Source organism: Alligator mississippiensis, chromosome 12, assembly GCF_030867095.1.
Source record: "Alligator mississippiensis isolate rAllMis1 chromosome 12, rAllMis1, whole genome shotgun sequence".
NCBI classification, from domain to species: Eukaryota; Metazoa; Chordata; order Crocodylia; family Alligatoridae; genus Alligator; species Alligator mississippiensis.
This window is the reverse complement of record NC_081835.1, coordinates 34460065-34473773: the sequence shown is the minus strand read 5'-3', so window position 1 is coordinate 34473773 and position 13709 is coordinate 34460065. Positions and strand designations below refer to the sequence as shown.

Here is a 13709-nt window from a genome sequence, read left to right as displayed (position 1 = left end):
GTTATTTAGTACTTGCTTTATTGGTGGGGACTGTGCAGTATGGGGCATGTGTAGACAAACCCAGAGAGAGTGTGAAGTAGACACAAAGAATGTTATAGTTCCTGCACACATCCAGGACAGGCAGAGGCATACAGTGCTAGGAAAGTCATGCATAAGCCTGAGTTGAAATGGACATTTTTAGATACAAAGTTTAATCTCACAAGAACATTAATATTTATCTCAGAGGGTAAAGATGGTCATAGTGGTATATAAATGATGTCAGAAGAAAAAGAAACTGATCCTTAAGGAGGACCACTGGGAATTCTGATCTCATAGGCTGTGTGTAGATTAAATGAGAGGCATGTGTGCATGACACTTTAAAGCAGGCTAAATGCTTTTGCACCACTAAAATTTGGTGGCATAATGCATCTTAAATGACTTGGGGCGCAGCAAACTAAAACTCCTTCAAGGAGTTTTAATTTGCTGCCCCTACAGCTGTGGAGCGAAGCACCAGGCTCCATGGAGCAACATGGCTTTGCAGGAAGCCCTGGAGGCAGCTTGCTGGGAAAGCAGGCTTCGCCCAAGAAAAGCATCAAGCCTGATCTTTTTTTTTATCCCCCACTGGAGCCTGCCTGAGCTGCATGGGGGCCCGATGCTTCCCTCCGTGGCTGCAGTGGCTCCTGGGACTGCTCGAGCCAGGTGCCTGTGGGTGGGTGCCTCCGGGGGGGGCACCACTGCCAAAGAGGGAAACACCAGCTCCCACCCTCCCCCCCACAGCCCAGGGACCACTCCACCCACCGGCAGCTCACTTCTCCTCCCCACTGGAGAGGCAAGTATGTTAGTGGGGTATGTGCATGACATGGTGGGGTTAATCAGCCCTAAACTGAAGCAGTATTTTTTAAAACCCACCGCTTCAACTTTAGGCCCCTGTTTCATTTACACACACCCATACACAAGCGTACCCATATTTCATATAGTATCCAGATACCTATTCTGGATATCTGCTCCACATCATATTCCATCTCGTGTATTCAGAAATATCTAACTGCAGTAACATATTTTCCATTTCCACCACAGGTGAAAGCAGTAATATGTTTTCCCCCCAAAGGTCATCTGAATTCAGTTCAGATTACTAGAGAGAACACAATATTCACTATAATGAGTCATTAAGATCCAACAGCACTTGCTTCTTCGTGGGTAATAGACTTTTTCTGGACCTGACAGGCATATCTGTTAGGATTTTATAATAATGCAATAACTTGACAAACCGTATTCAAGAAATGAATTCTCTTGTTCTGGTGAAGCAAAGTTCCCTCCTTCTGCATGTACTGTACATCAAGGAAGAAATGAATACCATAACCTATGCCGTAGAAGTGAAATTGATGAAGTGGCTGTTGCATCTAGAAATAGTGCACCCGTACTACAGCAGTTTGGCAGGCATCTGGAGAAAGCACATAAAGTGTCTCTCAGCCTTGGATTGTTGGGACTCAGGATGTTAGGGAGTAAGTGATCTGGTTATACATCTCTCTTTTCTGTTGCTCTGCAGAACAAAGCAGAAGACAGAGACAAGAGAGTAACTGTAACAATGCTTCTGACTCTAGATGAAAAGGTGGTGGCTGTCAAACTTGGTTTATTTGACTTGGATATTCAGATGCATCTATCTCAGAAAAGATCTTCACTGTTATATAACCATCCTCCACCCAACACGAGACAGGATTAAAATATGTGTTTGAATGAAGCAATTATTGCTCTCATGAGTAGAGAAGCCAAGAATCAAAAAATAGAATTTGTTTTGCAGACTGATGCAAAGTCCACAATTTAGTACCCAAGTTGAGTTGGTGTTGCATAACTTTGAATTCCCCTCAGAAGGCTTTATTTTGGATCTTTATGAAAGGGAAAAAAGTCATATATCACTAATACGGTGTTCTCAGTATTTGTACAAGAATGTGTTTTGTACAAATCGCAACATTTTAAGGCACCAAGCTTATTCCAGGCCTGTAAGGTTTTAAAAAAACCAAACTTATTCTCTTCCTTCCCTCGCTTCCTAAACCAGATAGCATCATACTTCTAATTCAGAGGTAGTCCCCACAGCTGTCGTAGTAGAAGTCTCTCTTATATCTTAATGCCCAGAGAAAGAGCAAGGGAGATATTTATATATAATCTATCTCATTTTGCATGTCCATATTTGCAGAGTGATTCCGCTTTCTCGCATACTCCCTTTGGGACCCATTGCTATGCAAATCTAATTGTAACAGATCTGTGGGTCTCAACATGAAGAAGAAGCAGATAATGTATTTGAACACCTTCTTTTTCTCCAAAAAAGCCCACAAATCCAGCTCACCTGCAGAAAATGGCCCATGGGACATGATCTAGAATAGACATGGAAGCTGTTATGTCTCTTATGTGGAATTTTCCTTGCTCTGCAGTAGAATAGTTTTCCTCAAAGTATCTTTAACAAAATCTGTAAATTAAGAAAACAAATAGGAATTATCCTGGCTTTGGGAATTATCTCAACTAGAAGGAACTTCAGGAGGCTGGACATACCAATGCTGCCATTGACTGACAGTTTTGGGTCTGTCCCTGTGGAGAAACATATCTATGGGTCTTATTTCTTGAAGACAGGAAATTTTCAGATGAGCATGAATATAGTTTTCACAATATAGTCAGATACTCATAGAAAGCCTTTGCATATCTGAACTAGTACTTTTCTCACTTCAGATCTTTGGATACTTCAATGGAGAAGAAATTGATCTATATAAGTGGGATGTATATGGAACGAGGTTATTGTACTGACCACTTCGTACAGGGTTGAATATCACCCTGTTTTATTCATGAAATTAAACTTTGGCCAAATCAGAAAGTTTTCCTCTTTACCTTCAATCCCTGGACTGAAATGCTAAGAAAATTAAATATTCTACGTAGCTTGTTTTATTGATTAAAGGTTTGTATCAGTAGCTAATGAAAGGAAATAGGCATAAAGGGACAAGGGAGTTCATAGACAATCCTACTAAGAAGATATGTTATTGATTCTGGCTGTGTTTGTAAGTATGTGTGAGGCAGAAAGAGACATAATGTCTTCCATTTTTTCTGATTTTTCAGAAATTCAGGAAACTGATTGTACCTAGCCCAGATCTGAAAATGAGAGGGAAGCTTGGTGCGGGAGCATATGCTGCTACAGTAAATGATTGTGATGCCAAACTGAAAGGTGATGGCAACATTTCAGCCATCACAGAGAAGGAGACGCATTTCTGAAAGAACTATCTTTTTTGTTTTATTTTTTGTATAAATAAATAAATAAAAATACTTCACTTAATTATAGAGGCTGGCTTGTTTTGCACAAAATTTATTAACCAGTTAATTTTAAAGTGAACATTGTATACTTGTTAAAAAGTGATTTTTTTAATTATTATATAAGTAACGATTATATAAAAGAAAAAAGAAATAATATTGTATTGTATGTTAGTGCTGACTTCTTGTAATATGGTGATTTCACTAAATGTTTTATAGACACTAGAGGAACCTGTATAATGTGTTGTAAAACTTTTCTACTTGGGTTTTTGAAAGGCATGGTGTTGTATAGGTATATGCATTTTAACCTGTAAACATTTCAGACCATTTCAGCTTTTAATGTATGTATATAAAAGGGACCACAGCATTCTTTTGTTTATATTGGAGGGAGTTTTTGGAGGGCTTGTTACTCTGCTGTCTCACAATTCTATCAGAATGTGGGCTTGATCCAAGGCCTATTTAAATTAATGCGAAGGAAGTTTTGACTTCAATGGGCTTTGGGATCATGCTGTTTTGTCAAGATAAAGTTACACGTTTTGTTTAGACCATACTAAGGACACATAAAACAAGAGTGTCTGCACTTTAAAGCTTGTTGACTCATGCTGGGTGCCTTCTGAGTGTCTCAGTATTGTACCACTTTAAGTGAAGGTTAACTCTGGGCCATGGTACGTACCTAGCTTGTGTTAGCGTAATTTCAGTCTGCTCCATAGAGATAAAATGAGCAATTTGCTGTCCTGCAGCATTCCAGAATGCACTGTTCCCAGGCCGCCTCTACCCAAAGCAGGGATAAAGCCTGGTTGTCCTGGCTCCTAGCCACTCCCCTACTCACTAGCTCTGTAGTGGTAAATCAGAGCAGTGCAGGAAAGAAACAGTATTAGCCCTTACTTGCATCTACACACAGCACATTTTAACTTTGACACCACTTAATATTCCTCAGATTTAGTACGGTCTAAGTGTAACGTGTAACTTCACCTTTAATCAAACTGTGACCCAGAACCCTGCATTCCTTTTGCCTGAGTTAGGAATTCTGTAGGGTTAGGTTTTATAGCTAGCAAAGTACTGCCTGTGGGGGGTAAGTGCTCTATCTGGAGGCTAAAGGAATACCACCTCATTTAGTTCTCCCTCATTTACTCCTGAGCTACTTCCAACAGACAGGTATAAACATGTGGTGGAATGGGCCCACCTATTAATTACTATTTTCCTGAAGACAATATAGAGAATATTTTTAAGAGCTATTATGTTTTTGTTGTATTTGTGAACTGGATAGTCTCTAAATTTGCAAATATTGCTTCATAGGAGTGTTAAAGCAATTTAATTTGTTCTTGTCTCTGATTGGCCAGCACTTTATATTCCGTTTTCCATTCCCTAAATCCAATGTGTTTTTACTTGTAAAACTGAAAGAGTCTGAGAGTAGTCTTCTAGTTTTCTTAGATGGAGAGGTTTTGAAGAGAAATGGAACACATTTAGAACTCTAAAATATATTTATAAACCCCTCACTGGAAATCCAGAATGCAATAATGACAATAGATAACACTTACATCTACTGTCTACCTTCAAGCCCATTATTAACTACTGTCAAATTAAGCCATTATGCTGCTGCTCTTCGTGGAGTCAGATTCTCACTGATGCTAAAATGGCAGTTTTGCTTGTTGAAGGAATGCAGTGTTTGGCTCCTGATCTACACATGAACCCCATGAGGTAAGGTAAATATGATATATTGTACAGATAGAGAAACTGAGGAGAAAGAGGTGTCTTACCCAGTGCTACAAAGGGAGTAGGATCATCTGGGTTTTGAAATCATGGATTTGTTTATTCCAGCAGTTGTACAAACCTACTCTCTTTGACTTAAGCAGAGATTATTTTTGTGATGCTATCTGAAGGAAGGCTGGTATTTTAGGGTCATTTACTAATTATCAGGCACAAGACCTGCCAATATCCCAAGCCCCAGTGCTGTTAGCTCTGAACATTATCTTTTTCCTTTCTTCTTAAACTGACAGGATATATATGACCCAAAGCCTAGGCATGTGGGGGGAATAAGTTTACAGCACTGTATAAACTCTCCTAACCAAAATAACCTGCAAACAGTAGCAAAACAGAGCCTTGGAGCATTGCTGCAGAACTGTCTCTTCAGGTAGGTTGAAAAGCACCTCAAATGGCCAATACCAGGAACAAGATTAGGAAAGGCTCAACTGGGCTGGAAGTGCTACTTAATGCTGGCCCTCTGCACAGGGATAGATTTCACCAATAGATTCTAGTATATCTTAATATTACACAGAGATGTATCATATATTTGACAAATAATTGGGGTTTAAAATAATTTGCACAGCCACTATAAAATATTCTTCAGTAGTATCACAGCCTCAAGCCGAATTATGGAACGTATTTTATGTTTTTGGTGAAGGGGGAATGGAAAGCCAAGAGAGGAAGGGTCTTACACCAACCTAAAATTGTAGTGGCTTTGGATACCTTATTTTTTGCTTGCTCAAAAAAAGATATCTTGCAAGAGATTGATTTCCAGAGATTGCTGAGCATCCACCTTTTGAAAACTGTGTCTCTTCAAAATAGTCTTCAATTGGGCATCCAAAACTGGAAGTACCCAAAATATCTAGTCATTTTTGAAAGCCATGATATTTTTTTGGAGAGAAATGTCACAAGTATTAGAAGTGCATCTGAGTATATAACTGAAAAAACCATTGGGAGATAACTCCATCCTACATCTTAAAGTTGGGAAAAAAATAGAAATAAAGTTTAGAAATTTGCACATCTTTGCAGTTCTAGCAGTTCATTTTATGCACATCAGTCCAGATTCTATTCCACCTACTCCACATAAATAGATTTAGCTAGTCCTGTTCCATCTTGTTCAAGTCCCTTAAAAGTTTATTAATACAGAAAGTGAAATGCGTATCTTTCTTATCCTTGCTGAATTTGTATCACTCAGTTTTAAGGGTAAGATGAAACTGCATTAGCAAAATAGATGAAATATGGATTTTTCAGTGACTTGAGCAGAGTAGAGTAGAACTGCACTTAGGCACCCAAATCCATTTATATATCCAATAGGTGGAATATAATCTGGCTTTCTATACCTAATACACCTTTCTAGTCTTCATTCTTGGTCCCCCAGCTGACAGGCCCAAACCTCTAGGTCACTAAAATATATTTTCCTAAGAAGGCAGACAGTGCAATTATTTCTTTTGACTTCAGTTGAGCTATCCAAGGAGTCGAGAATAGTCATGAGTTTACATGAGTGAATTACAGTGTGCCAGTTTGTTAATATAGCCAACATACTAACTGGCCATCCATTTGAAACATGATGATAATCCCAGACAACTATGATTTAGCTTTTAATCCAAGCAAATATTGCTGTTGTTGAAAAGGGCAATTCATTTAGGTTATCAGTCCACTTTGGACTGTCATACTCATCCAAATATCTCAACAGGAACTATGTACTATGTATGGAACATGCTTCCTGCTCTGCTGCTATGAACCATTTCATCAATAGCTTTATACACATACATATGGTTCGGCATGGTCTAAAGCATTATACAGTGTTACTAATGTGCTGTACTTGTAAATGTGTGCATTTAATACCTGACCCGATAACACTTGACTGATATTTTTAAAGATTTTTTTTTTTTGTGGGGAGGGGAAGGGAGAGGGACAAATTTACTACTAGTGTTTGTGAGGTTTTTTTTTTTAAACAAAATGTGAAAGGGGAACAAAAAACAATTATGTCCTTGTGTTGACTCTTTTTGCTATGCAGTAGAAACAATATTGCCCTCTTCTGAGGTATTTGAACATTATTAAAAATAAAATATGACAACAACAAAAAACAACCACTAAGGTTTATGTAATGTTTTGCACAATGTTTTTATTTGGTATTCAAGGGCACAAGATTTTTGTCTGCTTACTCATTTTTAAAATTAAAGAAAACGTGCAAAACTGTGTATTGTGTATCTGTGTGACTCTAATTACCATGGACATTAAGGGGATTTATGCTCACATCACTCCTGGAAGGTTAGGTATGTACCATCCTCATTTTATAGAATGGGGAAATGAGATGGATTAAACATGGATTAAGTGACATGTCCTCGGTAACCAAGGAAACCCATGGCTGAGACAGGCATTGAACTCCGGTCTCCTGAGTCCTTGTCTACTGCTTAATCCACCCAATCATCTTTCTGTTGTCATATAACTGGGTTTATTCACAGAATATTTTCTGTGCTATTGTTTTATATAGCCATAGAAATGCTTACTGAGTACAAACTAACTATATGTTGTGCTAATGAAAAGTTCTGCTATCCTAACTTGAGGCAGTTCTACTACCAAGTAAAATAAACAGATCCCTTAAAGCAGATATTATCAACTTTATAAATGAGGCACAGCACATTAGATAAAATTTATGCTGTGATTACTGTCAGAGTTTACCAACCCCATTCCAAGTGCAGTACCCAATGGCAGAAATAACTCAAGAAAACAATGCTTCCCATCCTTTCAGGTTAATACACAAAAATCATAAATAATCTGTCAAAATTGACATCGAACCTGAGTGCAAACCCAGGATTTATACTGGCATTGCTAAACCATAGCAATTAGTGATGGGCAGGTTTCAAAAGAGTCAGACATTTGGGTTGGATGGGGAAACTGCCCATTGATTCGGAGTATTATCCAAATGTTATGCTCGCCCCACCCCCTGGTCTCCATCCTGGGACCAGAAGTCCCACCCCTAACATTGACCTTTGCCACTGGAAGTCCCTTCCTTTGCCCCCTGGAAATACTCTTTTTGGGAGGGGAGGGTTGCCATCTTAGAACCAGAAGGAACTAAATCATACCCTACAAGTCAAACAGCTACTATATTTTAATTTTATTAAAAAAAATATTTTTGTCATGATTTGTGGTTGTGTACTATATAGAGAGGTGATTGCATAATAACTCAAAAACTTAAAAATAAATTCTTAGTCTTTTATATTGTGTGGGTGGGGGGTTGGCGGGTGTGGCCATGTGGGAGGATGTGTGTTGGTGGGGTATACGTGGGTATGGTGGGGTGTGACAGGGTATGGGGGAGGTTGTGAGGGGGTGTGGCTGTGTGTGGGGCAGTATAAGGTATGTTGGGAGGTTCTGGGGCATTTGTGGGGGTGTGGCTCTGAAACACATTGTCCTCTTCTGCAGTCATTGCAGGCAATACTGTGGTTTGGGTGTGTGGTGTTTGTGGAGTGTGAGGGAGGGTGGAAGGGGTGTGTAGACCCCCATCCCTCCCACACTCCATCATGGTACAACAACAGGCAGGGGCACTCAGAATGCTGGTGTTTGGCTTTGGCCAGCGCTGCACATCACAGCGAGGAGTGCAGTCCCCACTGGGCCATCTATATCACCAGCACTCCCCACACTTGCACAGCACAGGAAGGAAGCCCCAGGCACTGGATCCAGCTGCCTTCCCTGCCCCAGTGAGCTCCAGCACCTGGGGCTGACCTTCTGTACTGTACAAGTGCAGGGAGTGCTGGTGATACACACAGCCTGGTGGGGGGCTGTACTCCTCGCTGTAATGTGAAGCACTGGCCAGAGCCAGGCACCAGTGCCCCAAGTTCCCCACCTGCTGCTGCTGCTTCCCCCACTGCCTGCCAGAGCTATGTGCCATAGGGGGAGTGTGGGAGGGGTTCCCATACCCCCTGCCCTTCCTCACACCACACCTGGCCCACCTGAGCTCCATGTCACCATTGCTCCCCTGAGCACAGGCTCTGCACTTCCTCCAGACCAAGACCCATGCTCTGCACTCCCACCCAGCTGCAGACCCGCCCCCTGCTTCCTTACCTGCTGCCTGGAGGGAGTGGGATGCCAGGAAAGCCTGCAGCAGCAGCTCCACCTGGTACTGACAAGGCCGGGCCCTTTTGCCCAGGCAGGTGAGAGAGAGGAATAATAGGGTATGCTGAGGACGGATGTAGGCACCTCGCTGCCACCTTCATGGGCAGAAGGGCTGGGCAGGGCACAATTCATAAGTGTGAGCCACAGGTCGGATGAAAATGCCTGGTGGGCCAGAACCTCATTTTGCCAAGCCCTGACCTAGAGTGCAGGACATGTAAAACCGCAGCTCATAATGGGCAGCAACATAAAAGCAACTCTGATTTCACTTTTATGGACCAGCAATAGTGTCTGGCAAGCAGTTGAACTAACCAAGGCAGATGTTTATTCTGTACTGCAAAGTATGTTGCCGATAACACCTCCTGCTATTTCAATTAAAAGTGGCTATCAGAATAGATGAGCAAATAACATCAATGCGGCTGTGCCTTTTTAGTCTGGCAGGTATTATGGAAAGTTCCATAGCTTTCTAAATAAGTTTTCTTCAGCTGACTGTTTCATTTTCAAGGTGAGACAAAAAAGCCAATTATGTCTTCCATGAATATTATCCCTTGCCCTCCACACAGTCATATATACATGATTACCCTCAGGTTTTTCTGGGATGGGAGGTGGTAAGGGGACAGGAGGAGCTGTGAGGCAAGCAGGTTTGGTGGTAATAAACACCAGGCAGGTGTCCATTCAGTAACATTTCAGGGCCCCCTGTTGATTAGACTTCATTTAAACCTCATATCCCTATGAGCTGTGGATAGGGAGTCTCTCCACCAGCTGCTTAACAGGGTCAGTTAGAAGACAGATCTGTCACCAACTATTTCTAGTCCTTAACATACATCTGACATGTAATGTATATAACCCATGACAAAACACAGCATTTCAGCTAATTAGATTTGCAAGCTCCCCGTTCTTCTGCCTCAGTCATGAACTGTGTTGTGAAAAAAGGATGTTTTCCATGTCATTAGGTGGCAGCACATGCCAGCAGAAAAATCCATCATTCTACAGCTAAACAGTACAGCAGAACAAAATGAACTGGGGGGAAGTATGGGAGGGGGGGAGCAGCACTTTCTTGTATTCCAGACTGCACTCAAATTTTCTTCTTGACAGCATATAGCGTAAAGAAATCCATCATTGTTCAGGTTCCCACTAGCCTGAACCAGAATCCAGAAATTAAACGAATGCAGTGACATAGTTGTATAAAACCATTCTTCTACATTTTAGAAAACAAGCAACAATACCACAAAAAGATAAAAGACACATGCTCAAGAATGCATCCTTGGGGGCAAGAAATCCTGAGCTCCTGAAGTTTTGAGAACCTTTATTTTAAGCAGAACAGTCATACTTTCTCCATGAAATAGAAGAGGCAAATAAACTCAGAATATAGCTTGCTTAGCATAGATATTGAGCTCTCCACTCAAACAAAACAACCATCAATCACAGAACTTTAGTTAAGAAGGAATTAAAAATAAAAAAGCAGTATTTTTCAAATGCAAAAATGTTACTAATGTTATCACTTCTGCCTGTTCCCCCTCATATCTATGACTGAGAGGCAGCCTACATGCCACATAATCGAGCTAAGCCTCATCTGAATTATGCGTCAGAGTAACATGCTTTGGGGTCTCCTGCCACAGCACCTGGTGCCCCCCATGGTCAGACCTGCCTGCCAGCTCATTTCCAGCTGCACCTCACCACTAGTCTCTCCTCTGCCATGACTCTGTTGTTATCTTTTGGATTGTAGGGGAGGAAGTCCCTGGGGCCGGGCCAGGGGTAGCCTTGCTGGTCCCCTCAATGGTTGGTTCTGCCTTCATGGCTAAATCCACCCCACCTGGAGTCTGCACTCCCTCCCTCAAGTGCTTCTCCCTTAAAGGAGTGTTCCTTCAGGCTTCTGAGCACTTGTCAGGCCTTTAACTGTCCCAGCTTTGACTCCCTTTTTCACTGGCTGTACCCTTAGCCATGATCCATGTCTAAGGCCTCAGCTCCCAATATTAGCCCTGACTTGGCAGCAACCCCTCCTGGGGTTCCAGTTTTATCCCACTGGCCTCAGCCCCTCTAGTTTGGCGCTAACTTCTGTCACTGATGGTGCAGAGTGATGTGCCACCCATGCACTCTCACCTGTAGTCTCCTTCTCGCTTCTAGCCACAATCCAGTGCTTCAGTAAATAAAACTCCAACACAAAACAGTGACATAACTAGTCCTAATTTAAACATAAACCTCTCTGGGACTCTGGCATTTGAGCCTTATTTCTCAGGTAGGCTAGCTTCCATCCCTCCTATCCCCAAATACCTCTCTCAAGCTGGCTAATTGTATCATAAATACCTGGCCTTCTAAGTCCTTGGCTCAGGCCACTTGTGCAGCTACTACATACCACCATTTCTAGCTCCAAGTTACCTGCCCTCCTCCACCTGCCTAGTAACAGGGACAGGGGTTCTCTGTTACAATCTTACCTTTTAAAGTAAAAAATCATTTGAACAATCTTTCAGGATTATTTAACACATCAGTAAAGAGGTATTTATAAGTGTTTGTGATGTGATGAGCACTGCACATCACATCACATTGCACATAATCTTGTTGAAAAAACTGTACTTGTGGGGCAGAATGGAAGTCTGATATTTTTCCTACTCATAGCCTGTGATTTCTGACAAAATACTGCCAGAAAATCTTTGCATTCTCTTACATGTGATCATGCCCTACATATATCTGTGACCCAAAAATAGCAGCCAGCATATTAGCACTATAGGAGATTTACCTCTTGACAGCTCTAAACAAATTTTAAATGAAGCACGTGGTACACATTGCATCATAGTTAAGATATTATATTATTTTCCTGTCTACACAACTAAGCGTTTTTTAACCATCCTCATTATCTCAGGACTCTACTACTGAAACATTCCCTCTCTGGCCTCAAGAAATGTGCTTTCACTTCACTCATATTCATTCAAAATGCTATAGCAAAGATAATCTTGCTGGGCTTGTTGCTTTGCCATGTGATCTCTTCATTGTTGATCCCCTTCATTATTTTCACCAAACACATAATACTTGCCTTACTTGCCTCAGGACACTTCACAGATCAAAATGTGTCTAGATGTGTCAAAATGTGATAAGAACACTCCCTATCATGCTCACTTATATGGACTTCCTATTTCCTTTTGATCTCCTAGTTACCTGTCTGACTAACTCAACTGGCAACTGGATGGTGGCAACTGAGCATGGAGCAACCCCACTTGTGGGGTGTGCTCCCTGGTAGAGTCTCTGGATGGTTGGATGCAAGAGCTCGAAGAGAAGAAATGTCAGCTGTGCACCAAGAGGGCCCATGAAGACTTCATTGATTGCTACTGCCAAAACCTTCTCCATAAAAAGGAAGAAGAGGAAGAGAGGGAGATGGTGGCCAATGCGATGGCTAACCAAGAAGACCCACCTGGAGTGACCTGGAATGTAGTCACCTCACGCTCCAGGAAATGCAGGGCCAGGATGGCAACTCCCCTGGCCCTGAACAACAGGTACGCTCCTCTCCCCACACATGAGGAGGCTCTGATGGTGACACTGGATGAGGAGGAAGGTAAGCTGCTTGCTGCCACCCCCAAGAGGAGGCACAGTGTGGTGGGGGACTCCCTCCTGTGGGGCACTGAGGGACCCATCTGACATCTGGACAACCTGGCCCGTGAAGTCTGCTGCCTCCCTGGGGCTCATATCCAAGATGTAGCAGACAGGATCCCCAGGCTTGTCCAGCCTTCTGATTACTACCCCATGCATGTGGGAACAAATGACAAGGCCAGGAGTAAGCCAGACCAGGTCTTGAGAGTCATAGTGAACTAATCTGTGCCAGCAGTTGGGTGCAGTAGGAGGGAAAGGAGGCTGACTGGGCACACGTGCAGGCTCTCAGCACACGTGCCCCCTGCAACGTACCTGTGGTGGCAGAGGCTGAGAAGCAAGAGTGGGGGCAGCAGCAGCTGACCCCCCGAAGGTAAGTGGGGCAGAGCTAGCGCAGCTGCAGAGAATCCAGAGAGAAAGACCCCGGATCCTTCTTTGCTGAGCCAGGCAGGGAGCCGCGCTCCCAAACTGCATGCAAACTGAGCGCGCAAACAGGGAGCCGGCTAGGGGGGACCCTTCCCCCGGGTGACAAAGGGGATCCCCTCGGAGGCTGCTCCTAGGGGCTTGCCCCAGAGCACCAGTATCCGAGATACCCCAGTGGGAGGGGAGAGTGAGGGAGGGTGGAGAGGCAGCTGGCAGGCACTTCCGGGTAATCCGGGGTATCTGATTGGCTGCTCAACCACTGTTCAGCCACCTGATTGGCTGCTCAGTCATGGCGAGGAAATTCAAACCGCCGGCTTTAAAAAGCCCCGGTTTGACTCAGTGCCCAGCAAATGGGTGCAGTAGGAGGGAGAGGAGGTTGACTGGGCACACATGGGGGCTCTCAGCACACGTGTGCCCCCTGCAACATACCTGAGGTGGTAGAGGCTGAGAAGCAACAGTGGGGGCAGCAGCAGCTGACCCCCCAAAGGTAACTGGGGCAGCAGCTGGCGCAGCTGCAGAGGATCCGGAGGGGTAGCCCCCGGATCCCTCTTTGCTGAGCCGCGCAGGGAGCTAAGCGTGAACAGAGTGTG

At 43.1% G+C, this 13709-nt stretch overlaps 1 protein-coding gene across 2 annotated transcripts in view; it reads left to right on the top strand.

Moving 5' to 3' along the window:
• Nucleotides 1-7209, top strand: part of SLC6A11 (solute carrier family 6 member 11) — a 303122-nt gene extending 295913 nt beyond the window's left edge. For both annotated transcript variants that reach the window (XM_014595398.3, XM_006263824.4), the window contains one exon: nt 3079-7209. In XM_014595398.3, coding sequence (XP_014450884.1) covers nt 3079-3231 — 153 coding nt within the window. In that variant the 3' untranslated portion in view covers nt 3232-7209. The remainder of the gene's footprint in view (nt 1-3078) is intronic.
• Nucleotides 7210-13709: the final 6500 nt, after the last annotated feature.